At 47.1% G+C, this 19545-nt stretch overlaps 1 protein-coding gene across 1 annotated transcript in view; it reads left to right on the forward strand.

The window, feature by feature from the left end:
* The window catches only part of ACSL3 (acyl-CoA synthetase long chain family member 3), a 65569-nt gene extending 53163 nt beyond the window's left edge, over window positions 1–12406 (forward strand). Inside the window, exons 10-16 of the mRNA XM_038585874.1 lie at window positions 125–264; window positions 1577–1749; window positions 3551–3625; window positions 4690–4881; window positions 6008–6122; window positions 7603–7760; window positions 11685–12406. Coding sequence (XP_038441802.1) covers window positions 125–264; window positions 1577–1749; window positions 3551–3625; window positions 4690–4881; window positions 6008–6122; window positions 7603–7760; window positions 11685–11842 — 1011 coding nt within the window. The 3' untranslated portion in view covers window positions 11843–12406. The remainder of the gene's footprint in view (window positions 1–124; window positions 265–1576; window positions 1750–3550; window positions 3626–4689; window positions 4882–6007; window positions 6123–7602; window positions 7761–11684) is intronic.
* The last annotated feature ends 7139 nt before the right edge of the window (window positions 12407–19545 follow it).

The following is a 19545-nucleotide window of genomic DNA, read 5'->3' on the forward strand; positions in this document are numbered from 1 at the left end:
TGATAAAAACTATATATTTTAAAATGTGTCTATACTGATAGAAGTATTTATCTGGTGTTAAGGTAAAATATGTAAGGCAGCTGATAGCATTATTGGCTGTATTAACTCATTTTTATATATCTAGGAAATCATGGATCGGATCTACAAAAATGTCATGAATAAAGTGAATGAAATGAGTAGTTTCCAACGCAATCTGTTTGTTCTGGCCTATAATTACAAAATGGAACAGATTTCAAGAGGGCATGGTACTCCACTGTGTGACAGGTAAGTTCCCTTCTCTTTGGGGACTTAAATCTTTGTTCATATCCCAGTTAATTGAGATAGTTAGAAGAAATAAAATGGTTTAAAAAAGTCAAAGGGATTCTAAAAATCCATCTTGCATAAGAATATATGAACAATTAAAAAGATTGCAGTGTTATTTGAAAAAATGTTTCACTTACAATTTTACTGTATTTAATAGTGCGTGTTTATTTTCTATGGGACACGTGTGTGATTTTAGTTATTTTGACAAATAGTTTCTCTTTACTTTTAAATTTATTTCAATATGAATATAAAATGGCAGGCAAATATGAGTAAATGTTTTGTGTTTAAAGTGTTAAATGATGGATTTTACCACAGACCTGTTTTTTGTTTTTGTAGTGCTAATAGAGTAAGTAGATTTAATTATAAAATAGTTTAGAAGTTAGAAAACAAAGTATGACATTTAATTTGTTTTTTGGGAAATATTAATAAGGCTTTCAGATGCTCCACATTATTTGAAACTTTTTAATATATTTTTTCTGCCTCATTTTAATTAAATTCTTAGTGAGATATGAACTACTTTGTAAAGCCTGTTAACATTTTTTTTAATAAAACATTTTAATTAGATGTCTGAATTTTTTTTTTTTTAATTTAGCAGACATTTTAAAACACTTCAGAACCCAGGGAAATTTTAAAAAGAGATTGCACAAATAGGTACACATTTCTTTAAAAAAAAAAAATTTGTTTGAGAGAGCCAGTGCACAAGCAGTGTACAAGAGAATGAGAATCTCAAGCAAACTCTACCCTGAGCATAGAGCCAGACACGGGGCCGATCCATGGCCCCATGACTCTGAGATCATGACCTGAGCCCATGACCTGAACTGAAACCAAGAGTCAGACACTTACCTGCCTCAGCCCCCAGGTGCTGCAGTTATGTACACATTTCTAATGAAACAAGCCAAAGAAAAAAATAATTTGCTTTTAGTGCTAAATTTTATAAAGATGCGGCAGGATTATTCAATATTAATATGTATAATATATAATATAAAACTAATTACTCTGCCTATAAACATGGTTTGCCATTATTATACTAAATTAAACATGACAATTTTGAATTCAAATATTACTTGAATTTGTTCTTGAAAATCATACGTCCTTTACTTGGTCAAACTTAACAAAAATTAAGATTTAAGTAGGTCAGAGAATCTCTTGATTTGGTGTGTGGCCTAACTCAAAATCTCACATATCAAAATTGGGAGATTAGTCTGAATGATTTGGAAAATCCCATTTAGCTTTAAAAATGTGTGATTCTGATTCTTTTTTTTTTTTTTTTAAGGTTTATTTTCCGAAAAGTTCGAGGCTTGTTAGGTGGAAACATTCGGCTTTTGTTGTGTGGAGGTGCTCCACTTTCTGCAACCACACAGCGATTCATGAACATCTGTTTTTGTTGTCCCGTTGGTCAGGGATATGGACTCACCGAGTCCTGTGGTGCGGGCACAATTACAGAAGGTTGGTGTTACCCATAAAGTGGTGTGTGCAACGGAGGCTGCGGTGCAACTAGGGCAGTTTTTGGTGTGGGTTGTTTTCTGCAGTAGGGAGGGCAAGAGTGGTTAAGGTGTTTGTGTAGCAGAATAATGATAAGTTCTAAGTACTGTGATTATTGATAAAGTATTTAGAATGTATTGGGTACATCGAATAGTCAATAAGTAAAGGAGTCTTTCATGTCAGATTACGATATGTCATATTAAAAGCTACTTAGCATCTGAAAAGAAGTTTTAGTAACAAGCATTGGCTGTATTGTATACATTTATTTTCTTACATCAGTTATTTCCCTTTGTGAAGAAAATTAGTATGTTTTGTACTGTTTAGGTATGTGTATTAAAGCTCAAACTCTGAAGTGGTTTATGGGGGTGGTCAGTGTAAGTGAGAGAGAACCCAGATTCAATATTAGAGAATATAATTTTAGGGTCCACTACCCAGGTGGTTTCCAGCTGAATCCCAAAGTGCCTTTTGCTCCCTTTATGGAGAAAAGTTCAATTTTGCTTATCAGTACTAGGAAAAGTACTGTATTTTCTAGATCCTGATAAATACTAAACCTCTTAACTGGTTACTTTCCCCCATTTACCTTGAGTGTTTCTGTGTGTCATTCTTCTGTCAGGTTTACCTTGAATTCTCTATTTTCCTGTTTTCAGTATTTTGGAAGCTACTTGTGAGTCTTGTCTTACAGGAAATAAGCAATCTTTTTTTTTTATTTTTTTTTTTAAGATTTTGTTTATTAGGGGGATAGAGAGAGAGAGAGAGAGAGGGAGAGAGAGAATGAGTAGGGGGAGGGGCAGAGGAGAAGCAGGTTCCCCTGCGGAGCAGGGATCCCGATGTGGGGCTCCATCCCAGGATCATGACCTGAGCTGAACACGGACACTTAACGGATTGAGCCACCCAGGTGCCCATAAGCAAGCAATCTGAAATATGTGCGTCTGTGTGGTGGTTCTTTTCTTCTGAGGATCCTTATAGTTTCTGTTCTTATGATTCATATTGAATGTGATTAATCACTTAAAGTTTATGTTGGAAATAAAACAACCTATAAATCATTAAATATCAGCCTTTTATTTCTGATCTTTGAAGAGGAAACATAATGCAGTTGTAATTCACAATAGAGGTGTATGCTTTTCCCAGATCCTCGAAAGTTAATCTTCGTCTCCAGCCTAGTCTTCTGAACTCTTGCGCAGGAGTTTAAATAGCGCGATAGCATAAGCTGGTGTCAGGGAGGCTTTTGAGGCCTCACTTAGAAAAACCGATATATGGGAGAAGATGGGTGAGGTTATTTGTACTGCAAAACCCTCAGGCCTAATGAGAGTGGAGTAGGTGTAACCCGTTGTGATCCATCGTCCTTTAAGATAGGGGCTCCAGACTCAGGAACCAGGCAGCTCCTTGGGTGAGTGAAGGGGGCCCTGAGGTGAGGAGGTAGATGATGGGTGTGAGGAGGGGGCCTGGGGAACCGGAGGGGCAAGGCCCATCCTGCGGGGCCTGCGTTGTGGCTGTGCTGGAAATGCAGGCCCCGTGGTTCCTGGAGAGTCCACACTGCTCTGTGAAATGTCTTGATCTTTAAATGTCACTAACTGATTCAGAATAAAAAAAACAGAACTCCGTGTGGGCCACACAGCTCTTGGTTCACCAGTTTGTGACTCCTGCCTTTAAAGATTCTCTGGGGTTGTCAGATCTTTGGGATAAATCATCATTTTTGGTAATTTAGAAAAATGAAGCTGTTGATTCACCGCTGTAATCAAATACTTTTTTTCCATTTGCATCTTAGTATGGGACTACAATACTGGCAGAGTGGGAGCACCATTAGTTTGCTGTGAAATCAAATTGAAGAACTGGGAGGAAGGTAATAACCTATTTTAACCACAGAGCATTAATCTGTATAACATTAAACCCTGAAATTACAATTGTGTTTCATTTTCTTCCTTATTTTAGAATATAGAATCACCTGCAAGAGCTTGTTTTTGTTTATAATAGAACTGTTTTGTCTAGAACAATATGAATCTATTTATTTCACTTGTTTAAAGGATGATTTTGAAGAATTATAGTTGTTTTTATTTTGCTTATTTTATTACATGAATGCAAGTAAGAATTATGGCAAAAACTTGAGAAATCTGCTAAATGAATAAAGTGAGTAAATTAGGAATGATCATAAGTTTATTTTGTAGAAGCAGAAATCATAAAATGTAATATGTGAGACTGGAGATTTTTACTATTTTTTCTTTTTTCTTTCCCTGGTGGCTTCAATCTAGATTGGTCAAAAGGAAATTTTTACTATAATTTCATAAAAATCCGTTCTGCCATTTAAATACTAGTCATTTTTTAAAAAATTTCATTTGATACTACCAGTGTATATACATTATCAATGATTGGTTGGATGCACTTTTCTTTTACTCAGTGAAGATTCTGTGGGTTCGATGCCATTTTTCAGTTCTCTTTTAGCAGAATTAGTGAAAATGTTCAACAGATTTAAACTTGAAATCATTGTGAAATTATCTGTAAGACATAAATCTTAAACATAGTGTACTTTCAGTTTACAGAGATGTTTTATTGAATACGTGATTTAATACTTTTATCACTTATGTAAGAATCTCTACAGAATCCCTAAGGAATTTACCTGTGTAATATATGTGATTATTTTATACCACAGATGTCGGATTTTTTTAGTGTAATTTTTACTAGGAATTCTATTTTAAAAGCATAAGTGCTTATGGTTAAGCAACTGAAATTGTGTGCCTAGTTTTATGTTAGTGAGTATTGTTCATTCCTACTGTCTGCCTAATTTCCTTTGGGAAACTCTGATTGGATTAAAATCAGGTGTTGTCCCTATTTAGAAACTCAGTTTCAAATTTCACATGTATATAGGAATAAAAATACTGACTTAACTCTAAATTATTTGGTGTTTGTTAGGTGGATACTTTAATACCGATAAACCACACCCTAGGGGTGAAATTCTTATTGGTGGCCAAAACGTGACAATAGGATACTACAAAAATGAAGCAAAAACAAAAGCTGATTTCTTTGAAGATGAAAATGGACAGAGGTGGCTCTGTACTGGAGATATTGGGGAGTTTGACCCTGATGGTTGTTTAAAGATTATCGGTGAGCCATCTAATGTTTTATTTTTCCTGACAGTAGATGTTTGTGAGATAGTTTTACAAAGGAGATGTTTCTGCAGTGTTGACACGGTCCGTTGTAGCATCCCTGGAATATAGTATTTCATAATCGAGACTGCAGAAGTTTTACAGCTTGACATTTGAGGGGGGGTCCCAAAATCTGTTGAATAGCAGTGGTATCTTTAAATTACTAGATAACCGTCAAAGAGTCAAATTTTTAGGAAGGAATATTTATTTTTGCGTGCTCTTTGCTATCTAGAGGTCCTTGGACAGGGCTCCCTCCTGTGAGGATGAGGCGGCCCTGGCAGGCTGAGGACTGCGACCCACCGGGCAAAAAAAAATAGCTCCCTGCCTTCCCTGCTACATTCCATTTCTCAGCGATCAGTGTTCTGTCCTGGAAACCTGGGAGGAGGGGAGACCTTCAGTTGGCTCCCCGAATCTTAGCGGTGCTCCTGATTGAGCGTGTGACACATGCCCCGAGGCCGTTCTGTTCTTTCTGTCGCCCTCTGACCGGGCTCATCGGTCAGGCCCGCACCTCCTGTCACCCTGTTGCAGGCATTGCTCTCTGTCGATGTGCAGGGCTGGGCTGCTGAAGGTCCCGGGGGCTCAGTGCGGTCTCGTCCGTCCCCCGTCACCCCCCCCCCCCACCATATGTCCGCCCTCCACCCTCACCCAGAGCGAGGCTACCGCCCACCTTCCCTCAACACTCCCCGGGCCTCCTCCCCAAATCCACAGCTGGCAGGCGCGGCTGCTCACGTCCCCATGGTTGGGGAGGTGATGCACGTCCCCAGAGGAGTGACTGCCCCCTTCGCCGCTCATTCGCCGCCTTCCTGGTGTTCTGTGCAGCAGGAACCGGCGTTCGGCGGGACGTGCCTGAAGCCCTTACAACCACCCCTCTTGGTCGGGGTCCCTCTACCAGAGGCTAATTTTCTTTTCTGAAGGAATTGATGTAATTGTACAAAAAATCGGGCCTGATTTTACGGTCTTTAAATTTTGGCGTAATTATTACAGTAAACGTCCCCGCCAGCGCAGTCTGTAGGGAGTGGCCAGTGTTCGTATGCGTGACGGTGGCGCTGAGCTCGCATGTCCCCTCCCGGCCTCTGTTCTGACAGATCGGAAGAAGGACCTCGTGAAGCTCCAGGCCGGGGAGTATGTTTCTCTCGGGAAGGTCGAGGCGGCTTTGAAGAACCTCTCCCTCGTAGATAACATCTGTGCTTACGCAAACAGGTAAGTGCGGCTCTCTTAGCTTTACTGCGCCCGTTGCGGCATCGGCTCTCCTTCCTGGGGGTCTTCCCCGCGAGGTCCCACCGAGCCGTCCTCCTCCTTACCTGTTGTCCCTGGGACCGGCGCCTTCTGAGGAGCGCCAGTGACAGTCCCGGATGCTGTCCTTGCCCCCTCCTCGGTGTCCTGTGTGTGTGTGTGGGGGGGGTGGCGGGGGGTCGAGCCGTCCTGCTGCCTCGGTACCCCCAGCCACCCGCCCCTCTGCACGGGAAGCGCCCCAGAAGCAGTCAGCACTGGGGAGGGGAGAAGGAAGTTGGGGGGCTCAGCACTCCGCCCTGCTCTAGGCTGGGCCAGGCCTGAGGCTCCGCCCTGAGTTAGGGCAAGCTGGGCTCCACACACAGCGTCCCTAGTCCGCAGTGATACGAAGGCAGCTGGGACGGAGACTTTAAAGTTAAAAATCCCAGAAATGTGCCCTTGGACGTGTGTTTGGAATTTACATGGACACTCTGATGGCACGTGCACAGCTGTGTGATCCGTAAGACTCTTCTCCAGGGGCAGTGGTCAGATGCTTCGTGGCCAGCCGAGGATCCTCACCGCACCAGTTGACGCGGCAATTATTAGGAAAAGATAAAATCTGGTACCAAAAGAACCAATTTAGAAACAGACTCTAAAGATTGACTCTATTGAATTATAAATTATTCTGTCCTTTAAGTAACAATGAGATCTTTTCTTCAGGGATGCTACAGTTCTGGATTTTACTCGCGTGATGTTAACCAGACGGCCCTTCTTCTCTGCTGCCGCTTGCTATTACTGCCATCCGCAGGCAGACCTAAAGTTACTCTAGCAACAGTTTTCATGATAAACAAAAAAATTAAATATAGCCACATTCCTTTGCTGCCAAATATCTATACATATAATTTCTTTTTTTAAATTTTGATGTTTAAGTATATTTTTAAAAATATTTAAGAGCGAGAGAGTGCATGAGCCGGGGGGGGTGGGGGCAGAGGGAGGGGGAGAGAGAATCCCAGGTCCACTCTGCGCGGAGTGTGGAGCCTGACTTGGGGCTCGAGCTCACAACCTGAGCTGAAATTGGGAGTCGGGTGCTTCACCGATGAGCCCCCAGGCACCCCAGATACAATTTCTAATTTACATTAGTTTTTAATTTTGTTTAACCTGACGTGAATTACTGATTTTCTTAAAGGTTGAATTTTCTAAGTGTGATTTTTTAAAAGAAATGTGTATGGACCTATTTCTAACAGTTACACATAGTTGAGATTTGTCAGTAAATATCAGATTAAGGCTTATTTAGCAGGGGACGTGCTATGAATTGGACTGAGAAGTGGCTGTCGGGCGGGCGAGCTAACTCTGCTGGTGCCAAATGTGTGTCACGCGTGTGGTTTAAGGCAGTCGAGTATTGATTACGACGCCGTCCATGTGCCCGTGTGCCGTTTAGCTCCTTAGCCGAGTGGTCCTTTATGTATTTCAGTTACCATTCTTACGTCATCGGGTTCATTGTGCCAAATCAAAAGGAACTAACGGAACTCGCTCGAAAGAAAGGACTTCAGGGGACCTGGGAGGAGTTGTGTAACAGCTGTGAAATGGAGAACGAGGTACTCAAAGTGCTTTCTGAAGCTGCTATTTCAGGTGAGTGTGACACAGATCTGAAGGCTGAGGCAGGAGGGATGTCCATGTTCACTCCCGTTGCTGTCGCAAGCCTTAGGTGACATCATTCCCTGCTCAGGAACCAACTGTATTTTCCTACCATTAGATAGAAGAGCAGGCTTCTGGGCACGTCCAGGGTCCTCCCCAGACTCGCCCACCTTGTGCTCCCGAGACAGATGTGCACCAGTCAGAGTGTCCTTGACCCTGCAGCTCCTGGCTTCGGGGTTGGCCCTTTCTCTCCTTTCCACAGCTGGAGCTTGGCCGTCCCAGCCCACCCTGCACTGTCTAGGACTCTGTTCTGCATTTTCTATACTGTCAGCGTCCTGGTAGTTGCTTGTACAGATGTGTCCTGTATCCCCTTTTTGCGTGTGTGTTGGGGGCTGCAGTGAGACGAAGACCTTTGGGGACTTAGTGGATCGTGCTGCCATGAGCACTGATACGCAAGGGTTTGTGTGGACATACTCGTTTCTCCCGGTCGGTGCTGATGCGGGGATTGTTAGGCCTGGGTCAACTTTGTGTTAAACCTTTTGAGAAAGTACCAGACAATTTTCCAGAATTTTTTTTCCAAATATTTTCCAAACTATTTTCTAAAACGGTGGCATCATTTTACCATTTCCACTGTGTTGATTCCTGTTTCCCCATGTCCTCGCAACACTTGTTACTGTGCATCCTTTTCAGTCTTTGGAGTCTAGCATCTTAGGGGGTATAAAGTTTGGTATCTCTTGGTTTTGATTTATATTTTAAAATAGCCTGGTGGCTACTGATGTTGAGCATCCTTTCTTGTATTTATTAGCCACATCTTCTCTAGAGAAATGTCTGTACAGATATTTTGCTCATTTTTTTTAAGATTGTATTTATTTATTCATGAAAGACACAGAGAGAGAGAGAAAAAGAGAAAGAGGCAGAGACACACACAGGCAGAGGGAGAAGCAGGCTCCCTGTGGGAGCCCAGTGCGGGACTTGACCCAGGACCAGTCATGACCTGAGCAGAAGACAGACCCTCAACCACTGAGCCACCCAGGCATCCCTTTGCTCATTTTTAAACGGGATTGCCTTTGTATTACTGAGTTACACAAGTTTCTTAGATATTTTAGACACAAGGGTCTTCCCAGATTTGTGATTTGTAAATATTTTCTCCCATTCTGTGGGTTGCATTATTTTATTTTTGCATTTTTATTTATTTATTTTTTTGATGGTATCCTTCAAAGTACAACAGTTTTGATTTTGAAAAGAATATTTTTTTTCCTTTGTTGCTCATGCTTTTGGTGTCACATCTGAGAAATTACTGCCTAACCTCTCACAAAGACACACCCTGTATTTTATTCTAAGAGTTTTGTAGTTTCAGGTATTACATTCAGGTCCTTGATCCATTTGAGTTCATTTTTATGTGATGTGAAGAAGGGATCCAACTTCATTCTGACACAACATTTACTTTGGGTTTACACCTGAGAAACAGCATTACTAGGTTATATATAGGGAGACTTACTGGGAAGAATTGGTTTATGTGATCTTTGGGGCCAACGAGGCCAAGCTGGGAATTGGTAGGGCAGCCTGTGGAGGGGGTGGACTGGACCCTAAGGCGGCAGGTGCAGGTCCCACCACAGGCAGGATCATTTCTTGCGGGGACACGTCAGCTCCGGCCTTTCCGTTGACCAAACCAGGCCCATAAGGTGTTCTAGGACAGTCTTCCTCACGTCAAGTAAACTGGTTACAGACTTAGTCATATGTACAGAATATCCTCAGAGCTGCACCTTGGATTAGTGTGTCGCTGAACAACTGGGAACTCCAGCCCGCCCGGTTGGTGCATAGAACTGACCTTGCCAGCGCACTGCGCATCCCTTCGGCGCCCGTGTACGGCTCCCTAAAGTATGCCTGATTTCTAGGTCAAGACGGTAACAAGCCTCCTGCCTGCGGCGACACAACTGCCCTGCACGCAGCTGAAAATACATTCATGTTCTCTGCAGAACGGGATGCAGGCCCTTGAGGGATTTTTACTCTTACTCTGGGATATGAAGTTAGCTTATTAATACCTATTAGGATAGATAAGAGAATAAAAAGGAAGAAAATAAAAATACTTGCTTTAACCTCTTTACAAACACAACCAAATAAAAAATCTCCTCCGATAGAGCCCTCATTCCTCCCGCTGGTCGTGTGGCTGTGCGTGTGTATGTTCTGAGTTCCGGAGGGCTCATCACGCCTGCCACGCTCTTGAGTCCGGTCCTGGAGGGCAGTGCCGAGCGGGCTGAGATTCAGAGCCTCCGACGAGGTCTGCAGGGCGCTCCTTAGTCCCCAGGCTCCTGTGCCCGCTGAGTGTGGGGTCAGGCCCCGCCGCCTTTGCTCACAGTGAATTTCCCGCTCGGGGAGCGCCCCTGAAGGAAGGTTAGTCTTTGAAGAAGAAAACCTTGCTGTATCTGTGTGTTTACAAGTTGGGGTTAATAGATGTGTTGGCGCCCAGGGTACCAGGGCCTTCACTGCAGTGAGCAAGTGTGTAATCATGGCTGGGTGTGCACCCCTTTATCCTCGTTAGACTGCCCACCGCTTGAGAACAGAAACTTGTTCTTGTGTTTTTTAGAGTGTTTAGTAAAGCACTTTACACAGTAATCTTTTTCAATAAATATTTGTCGAGTGAATGCTGGAGAAACCACACCTCCTTCCCCTTCCTGGGTCCACCCCGCACCCCGTCTCCAGCCCTGTGCTGGACAGTCTGCTGGGGCCCGGCAGGGGATTAGGAACAGTGGTGAGCGCACATTCTTTCTTTCTTTTTTTTTTTTTTTTAAAGACTTTATTTATTTATTCATAGAGACACACATAGAGAGAGGGAGGCAGAGACACAGGCAGAGGGAGAAACAGGCACCATGCAGAGAAGAGAGCCTGACGTGGGACTTGATCCAGGGTCTCCAGGATCACGCCCTGGGCTGCAGGTGGCGCTAAACCGCTGTGCCATCAGGGCTGCCCCGCACATTCTTTCCTTTAACTTATACGGAATATTCTGGTTCGATGACAAGATTTTATTTATTTATTTATTTATTTATTTATTTATTTATTTAATTAATTAATTAATTATTTATTATTTATTTATTTGATTCTCTTTAAACTTGATTATTTCTTAGTTTCTCAAGTAATCTTGTACTAAACTCCAAACATAGGTGTGTGACATTTCCTTTCCTTAATCGTGGCTCTTAGGCCCTAGGGGTATACAGTTTATAGTTCCGTGTATACGCGGCACCTCCTACACCTACATGCATATAGTTTATCTGTTTTTTTAAAAAAAGAACTTTTTTTTTTTAAGCCCAACAATATATTGCAAATATCTTTACACCCTATACGTACCACATAGTTGGAACTCATTTTTAATGGTGGAATTATTTCATCTTCTGCCTATATCATAACCACTCATTGATGGCCATGTTGATTTTTTAAACAAGTATTTTGCTATTATAATTCTCACACATGTCTCTCTCTCTTTCCCTTTTTTTACTTCTAACTTTTGAGGGGTGGGTTATTTATTTATTTAATTTTTTGGGTAAATTTATTTTTTATTGGTGTTCTATTTGCCAATATATAGAATAACACCCAGTGCTCATCCAGCCAAGTGCCCCCCTCAGTGCCCATCACCCAGTCACCCCCACCCCCCGCCCACCTCCCCTTCCCCCGCCCCTGGTTGATTTTCCAGAGTTAGGAGTCTCTCATGTTCTGTCTCCCTTTCTGATATTTCCCACTCATTTTTTTCTCCTTTCGAGGGGTGGGTTATTTAGAAGTGAGATTCACAAGATGTGCATTTTGCTGGGTGCTCAAAGAGTGGAGAAGTTACACAATTTATACTAAGAATTCTTATACTAAGAATCATACATTTCTCATGCCTTTGCAGTTACATTTTTTTTTTTTTTTCCTTTTCTACCATCCCAGCGAGTCTAGAAAAATTCGAAATTCCAGTAAAAATTCGTTTGAGCCCGGAACCGTGGACCCCCGAAACTGGTCTGGTGACAGATGCCTTCAAGCTGAAACGCAAAGAGCTTAAAACACATTACCAGGCGGACATTGAGCGAATGTATGGAAGAAAATAGTTGTTCTCTTTCAGCCTCGCTTGCTGCAGGGAGCTCAGATCAAATAGGAAAATACTTGAAGTGCATGTCTCCACCTGTGAGGCAAACCCCGTTCCTCGTAGTAAACCTAAACTGTTACTTCTCATGACGTCGCCGTTTTTACTGACAGGATTAGTAAAACATTACGACAGCAAACCGGTGTCTGGCTCTTCTTTCGTCCCCCTTCCAACTGACCTTACCACCTAGGACTGCACTCGTCAGCATGAGGACTTTCTGAATCATTTTGGGGAACAGTGATTTTAAAACCTCAAGTTTTTAAACATGATTTATATGTTCTGTATAATGTTCAGTTTGTAACTTTTTAAAGTTTGGATGTATAGAGGGATAAATAGGAAAATATAAGAATTGGTTATTTGGGGGGGCTTTTTTACTTACAGTATTTAAAAATGCAAAGGTATGGATGTGAAATTATGTAAATTCAGATGCTTATGAATCAAATCATTGTTGAACAAAAGATTTGTTGCTGTGTAATTATTGTCTTGTATGCATTTGAGAGAAATAAATATACCCATACTTATGTTTTAAGAGGTTGAGACCTTGTGAATATATGCCTGACAGCGTCTTCTCTATATATTTTTTATTGGGGAAAAAAAATGGGAGTTCGGTTGGGGCTGCAGGGGCCAAGATAGCACTAGAGGTTATGTTCCATAGTAAAGAAGGAAACCCAGCCAGTGTAGCACCGTGGACAGCTAGTGTCCAGTAGCCTGCCCTCAGAGCATTCAGGGTCTTAGGTTAGCTCTGAAACTAGGAAGATGGCCTTTTTTTTTTTTTTTTTTTTTTTTTAAGTTGGAAGCAATTCTAAAAGTTAGGGTAGGCTTTAAGCAGCAAAGGCTAGAAGGGTATTCGTCAACTGTATGTACGTTGAGTTGCCGATATTTACGATCCACCCGTTTATGGGCAGATCTATCCACCCCTATATGATATTCTAGATGTGTAATCCTGTATCTCATTTCAAAATGAGGATTCTTTCCCTTGATAGTTTGCACTGGGGTGTGTGTGTCAGTGTCAGTTGGCAGCTTATTACAAAAGCCCCTGACCCCTTCTATGGAACAGCCTTTACACTAGAACGTGGGAACATGGAGAATGCTTCTGACACTGGCATTCTTACTAAGATACATGAGAATTTAACTTCATACCGCGTGGTGAGTTAAGATTTAATCTGTAGATTTTTATGTTACTGTGGAAACAATGTATGATTCTGAAAGCACTGTGATACCTACATAGAAAGTCTCTTCACCTGTGTTGCTTGTCTTACTTGAGCATGATCGAGAGTATTTATGCCTGCACCAACGAAGATGTGTTCGAATCAAGACTTAAAAATCATAGGTACCATGTTTTTTATGTCCTATTGGTTATTGATTCCCAGTCAGCATGGAGAGGCACCGGCAACAAGTGAAGAATGTCCATCGGTGCAGGATGGGAGTGCTGAGACCCAGGGCCCTGGAGCTTTTGGCCATGCCACGCTCACATCTTATTTGGAGATACTGCAGTGTAGTGTCTGTGTTGAACTTCCCGTATTTGTGTATATTTGTAATATGTTTTGAGTGTGTTTCTCCTTGTCATCGTTTAAATTTTCATCAAGTTTGGGAAGGCTGCCAAGAAGCAAAACAACGAAAGATGAAACGGAGCTTCTCTGTCGGGATGTTGGGATTCTAAAGTCAGGGCGGGTGGAGAATTTCTTTCATGCTTTATCTTTAGAATAACTGTTTGCTTTCAGATGACTTTTGAGAAGCTCCCTTTAGAAAAAAAGGTAACGGCTTCAAAGGAGAAAGAACACAATTGTGACTTGAGACAGCATCAGAGGAATACCCAGCTTACCACTGATTCTGGATAGGAGTTTCTTTTCAGAAGCATCTACTAAGTCTGGTTTAATCTGCATCCAGTCCCATTTTTCAGGATTCTTTTCAGTCCTAAAATCTCAGATGCCAGGTGTCCGATGTCACAGCAGAGTGTGAGGGTACATAAAGTATGCTCCCCTTTCTCCCACAGATCACTCTCTGACCCAAGCCGTCTTGAGTGACTTGAAAAACGCGATCTTAATATTACCCTTTCCAAAAGAAACCGTTTAAAAACCCAAACCCAAAACACCACCCAACAACGATAATTTTATTAAAATACTGTTCTGGCAAGAAGATGCTTGGGGAGGAAAACCTGGAAAAATGCCAAAGTGAGTTGCTAAATGTAATACATCTGAATATAGCCCATAGATCCTAAACAGAACGAGTCCCAAGAACTTGTTTTCTGGAAACAAGTTACATAAAGTTTTATTCAACCTTATTAAAGTTTTTACTGACAGAACAAAACAAAGTGGTCTCCTTAACTTTATTAGTACTACTTTGTTCTTTTTTTTTTTTAAAGTTTTTTTTTTTAATTTTTTTATTTATGATAGTCACACACAGAGAGAGAGAGAGGCAGAGACACGGGCAGAGGGAGAAGCAGGCTCCATGCACCGGGAGCCCGACGTGGGATTCGATCCCGGGTCTCCAGGATCGCGCCCTGAGCCAAAGGCAGGCGCCAAACCGCTGCGCCACCCAGTACTACTTTGTTCTTAAGTAACATCTAATACTATGGTGTTCTCTGAAGCTTGCAATTTTTTTCAGCAATGTTTAAAGCTAGACTATCCTGGAATAACTTTTTTTTTTCTGCTAAAATACACACCATTTTATAGTTTTTAAAGCAATTATTCCCTATGATACAACTTTAAGTCTCTGATGCGTGAGTTTTCTAGGAGAATGACGCGTGTCTGATGTGAAGGGGACCCATTTGTAACAGGTGTGCACACTGCACCATGCTGAGATGTAGTGCGTCCTTTCTCTACACTGTACAGCTGCTTATTCACTGCAAGTTCCCCTTTGATGTGTTCTTGGTTATCGTGGTTTTCTGCCTGAGGAAGTGTACATCATCGAGGAGCAAGGTAGCCACGTGGTAGGGACTATTTATTTGTAATTTGACATCGAGTCTGAAGAATAAAGAGTATGTAAAAAGCCTCTGATCTTAAAATTCAATATTTTGTTTTTTTCAAATAAAACCTCTATAATAAAATCAAACTTTAATTGGCATTCTTGAAATATTTTAAAAAATGAGTTTGGGGAATTTTCTGGGCCTGGCCAATCCATTTGAAGGAAAACTTATTTTAGAAATTCTGTTCTTAATCCATTTAGCTGTAGCATTTTCTGTTCTCCCTTTCTCTTAACCCTTTCTGATGCCTTCTTTCCAGTTTTTTTTTTGAAGATTTTTTTAGAGGATTTTATTTATTCACTAGAAACAGGAGAGATGCAGGCAGAGGCTCCCTGCAGGATCAAGCCCTGAGCCTGAGCCGAAGGCAGCTGCCCTCATCTAACCGGCTGAGCACCCCCCTCCCCCGCGGCCCCCCCTCCACCACGATTCTGACTATACTGATGCTCTGCTGTCAGCATTTAAAATCAAGTGCTGACAAAATATTTTCTGCGCTTAAAATACTCCTGTAGCCTGAATTAGAGGGGATAAAAAAATTTGTGGCAGAAACAAAAAGCGCCGCAGTCCTAAATCTAGGTGTCACGCATTCGTTTAACCCTGTGCTTGTGGGAGTTGTAGCCTGCCCTGATCGCTCACAAACCCAGGGGCCCCTTTTTGTTTTCCTTTTGGCTGATTTTCTGACTCTGGTTCTAGCCTTTGGGTGCTGTCCTGTCATCCCTCCTCCCCGCCTCCCCGGCCCGGCCAACCCTGTGGGAGGATTGTACCAATGTCCTGTGGTCCCGTCCCCATCGTGATATGCTTTCAAAACAAAACAAAAACCCTTCTATTTGAGGTTAATTGCAGTCATAAAATTTGGCATCATAGTTCACCCCTCGAAGCCCTGACCCCAGGGCCTCAGGATGTGACTGCATTTGAAAATAGGATCCCTGGGTGGCGCAGCGGTTTAGCGCCTGCCTTTGGCCCAGGGCACGATCCTGGAGACCCGGGATCGAATCCCACGTCGGGCTCCCGGTGCATGGAGCCTGCTTCTCCCTCTGCCTGTGTCTCTGCCTCTCTCTCTCTCTCTCTCTGTGTGTGTGTGTGTGACTATCATAAATAAAAAAAAAAAAAAAAAAAAAGAGGATGAAAGAGGAGATTAAATGAGAGTGAGGTCATTAGAGTGGGCCCAGATCCAGTGGAGCTGGCGTCTTCACAAGGAGGGGATGGAGACAGACCAGGGGTCGGTGAGAAGACCAGCGGAGGGGGAAGCCCAACCTGCCAGCGGGTTGCTCCCAGTCTCCGCGCCTCCAGAATAGTGAGAAAATAGGCTTTCGTGGTGTAGGCCTCCCAGTGTGCGTGCTTGTGACAGCAGCCCCAGCCCACTAGCGCAGCCTGGCCGCAGCCTGGCCGGCCGGCCTGCCCCTTCCACGCCGAGAGCACCTGCCCCGGGTCTTGCTTCGCCTGTGTGCAGAAATTGCTCTAATTAATAAATCGATCTTTCTCGTGGCCACATAGCACTCCGCAGCATGGTTGTGTTACGGCGTCTTTCATCACTTTCATTACTGGGCATTGAGGTCAGTCCCCAGGCCCCCTACAATCCCGTGACAACCAGGAGCCCTTACCTTGCTCACATTCTTGGGGAGAAGTTCCCACTCGGCCAGGCCCCGGGTCGCGGGTGGCCATCAACCCTACAAGTTCCGCAAGCTGGCCCATTGCTATTTTACTTGGAACTTATGCATCCTGACTCCTGGGGTAAATTTAAGTCCCGGAGGACCCGGGGGCTTTGGGGATTCTTTTCATTCCCCAAGTGGAGCGTAATGTGTGGGGAGCAGGGGGAAAGCCGTGGGCAGTGGGGCCTGCCGGGTCTCCCGCCCCGGCGTCCTTCCCTGCCTCCCCCTCCTCCTCCCTGATGACTCGGCAATAATTTCATATGCTTTTTGAGCCCCTTGTGAATTTGTTAGCCTGCCCCTTCCCAGGAATACAGTAATAAGGAGTGAAATAAAATGTCTACAGTACCGTCAATCCAAAAAAGACGAGGCAGGCGTTGGGGTGGGGGGTTCCAAGGCAGCTTCCCCTCGGCCCCTTGTCTCCGTCCTCTGTGGACCGACGCCACCCGGCCTTCCCCGCAATGCTGCCGCCGCCTGGCCCCAGCTCCCGGCCCAGCTCCCGGCCCAGCTCCCGGCCCAGCTCCCGGCCCAGCTCCAGCCCCAGCTCCCGCCCTAGCTCCGGCCCCAGCTCCCGGCCCAGCTCCCGCCACAGCTCCCGCCCCAGCTCCCGCCCCCGTTCCCGGCCCAGCTCCCGCCCTAGCTCCGGCCCCAGCTCCCGGCCCAGCTCCTGCCCCAGCTCCCGGCCCAGCTCCAGCCCAGCTCCCGCCCCAGCTCCCGCCCCCGTTCCTGGCCCAGCTCCCGGCCCAGCTCCCGCCCCACCTCCCGGCCCAGCTCCCGCCTTAGCTCCGGCCCTAGCTCCCGCCCCAGCTCCCGCCCTAGCTCCCGGCCCAGCTCCAGCCCAGCTCCCGCCCCAGCTCCCGCCCCAGCTCCCGGCCCAGCTCCCAGCCCAGCTCCAGCCCAGCTCCCGCCCCAGCTCCCAGCCCAGCTCCAGCCCCAGCTCCAGCCCCAGCTCCAGCCCAGCTCCCGCCCCAGCTCCCGCCCCAGCTCCCGGCCCTACTCCTGAGCTTCACGGAGGTCCGTGACGGCTGCACCTGGGCTCCGCCAGCCCCGTGACACAGCCGCCCCGTGTCCCGCTCGCCCGCCTTCCAGGCCAGCTGGCCGGGTGCCTTCCGAGCCCGGGCTGCGGGCCCCTCCCTGGGCGCCCCCGCGTGCCCCACCTGGTCCCGGCCACGGCCACGGCCCGGGTCACGGTCACCGCCTCGGCCACCACCCGCGGGCTCCAGGAGCGCGGCTGCCGGGCCGCAGCGGGAGCTCCGCAGGCCGAGCCGCCAGGCCGCCGCCGTCCCCCCAGGGCGCCTCGCCCACTCGAGGGGCGGCCCCGCGACCCGCCCTCCGCCCTCCGCCGCCGGACGAGCAGCCGCCGCCGCGGGACCCACGGACCGGGACTCTGCGGCCTTCCGTGGGCCTCGGGCGGAGGCGGGTGTGCGGCGCCTCCCCGACCCGGGGCGGGCTCGTGCGCCCCGAGCCCCTCGGCCGCGCCCTGCCCACGCCCCGCACTCTCGAGGCCCGGGGAGGGGCCGGGGCTGCCCCCGGGGCCTGCGGCCTTCGTGCTCCTCCTCGGTCGGCACCGCTGCTCGCCGCCCGGCCCCCGACCCGGAGGGGCTGCTCGGGGACCTCGGGGACCTTGGGGACCTCGGGGACCCCGACGGCAGCGTGTCCAGCGGGCTGCCCTCCGCCCTCCCTTGGCCTCCGCGGGAGCTGAGGGGGCGCGTGCCCCGCTGGCCTGGGAGCCCCCCCTCCTGCGCCCCATGCCCCTGGGCCCCCCTCCTAAGCCCCCGCTGCCCCTGCGAGCCCCCCCCCGCCCTCCTGCGCCCCCGCTGCCCCTGCGAGCCCCCCCCGCCCTCCTGCGCCCCCGCTGCAACAGGGAAGATGCCAACAGGCGGGGCTGTGGTGGCGCCGCCTGACCCCGAGGCTGCACCCACCTTCCAGCTTCTCCCAGAGGCCTCGGGGACCCTCGGGCGTTTGCCGCGAGCGGAGCGAGGTGCTGGCGGGAGTCAGAGCCGGAGCAGCGCCAGCCCCCTTGCTCCTCGCGAGCCCCTCCCCCCCCGCGCCCGGGGTGACCCGGCGATGCCCTCAGCCCGGGGCGCTGGGTGACTTCTGCCCGACCCCACCCGCAGAGCCACACGTGGGGCCCAGTCCCAGGCTCGCGTCCCTCTAACCCACGCTCCCGTCCCTCTGTCCCAGGTTCACATCCCTGTGTCCCAGGCTCAAACCACTCTGTCCAGGGCTCACGTCTCTCTGTCCCAGGCGCAGGCCCCTCTGTCCCGGGCTCGCGTCCCTCTGTCCCAGGATCATGTCCCTCTGTCCCAGGCTCACATCCCTCTCTCCCAGGCTCAAGTGCCTCTGTCCCAGGTGAAGGCCCCTCTGTCCCAGGCTCCCGTCCCTCTGTCCCAGGCTCACATCCCTCTATCCCAGGCTCGCATCCCTCTGCCCCAGGATTGCGTCCCTCTGTCCCAGGCTTGCGTCCCTCTGTCCCAGGCTCAGGCCCCTCTGTCCCAGGCTAGCATTCCTCTGTCCCAGGCTCACGTCCCTCTGTCCTAGGCTCAAACTCCTCTGTCCCAGGCTCGCGTCCCTCTGTCCCAGGCTCAGGGCCTGCACATCTGTAGATCTGCGGGCTGTTTCCTCACAACTGGATTCCATCCAGTCCCCCTTCAGGGGCTTTGTGTCTGGAGACCACGTGCTGGGGAAGCGGCCGTCACCCCTGGCCACACCTCGGCCCTTGATTACTCAGCACTGACATCTGGCTTCTCACTGGTCAGAATCCTGCACATTGGGGCACCGGGAGCCCAGGGCATGACCCCGGGGTCCCAGGATCGAGACCTACATCGGGTCCCCCCAGGGGCCTGCTTCTCCCTCTGCCTGCGTCTCCGTCTCTCTGTGTCTCTCATGGATGAATACATAAGAAAATCTTAAAAAAGAAAAAACAAAAAAAGAATGCTACATGTCTTCCAAGGCTGAGCATGTCACAAGGCTGTGACATCTTTCCTCACGACCTGACTCCTCATTCCCACCTCTAACTTCTAACTGTCTTGTATCATTTCTTTGACAATTTCTTCTCTTCCC

The sequence above is a fragment of the Canis lupus genome, chromosome 37 (assembly GCF_011100685.1).
Source record: "Canis lupus familiaris isolate Mischka breed German Shepherd chromosome 37, alternate assembly UU_Cfam_GSD_1.0, whole genome shotgun sequence".
NCBI classification, from domain to species: domain Eukaryota; kingdom Metazoa; phylum Chordata; class Mammalia; order Carnivora; family Canidae; genus Canis; species Canis lupus.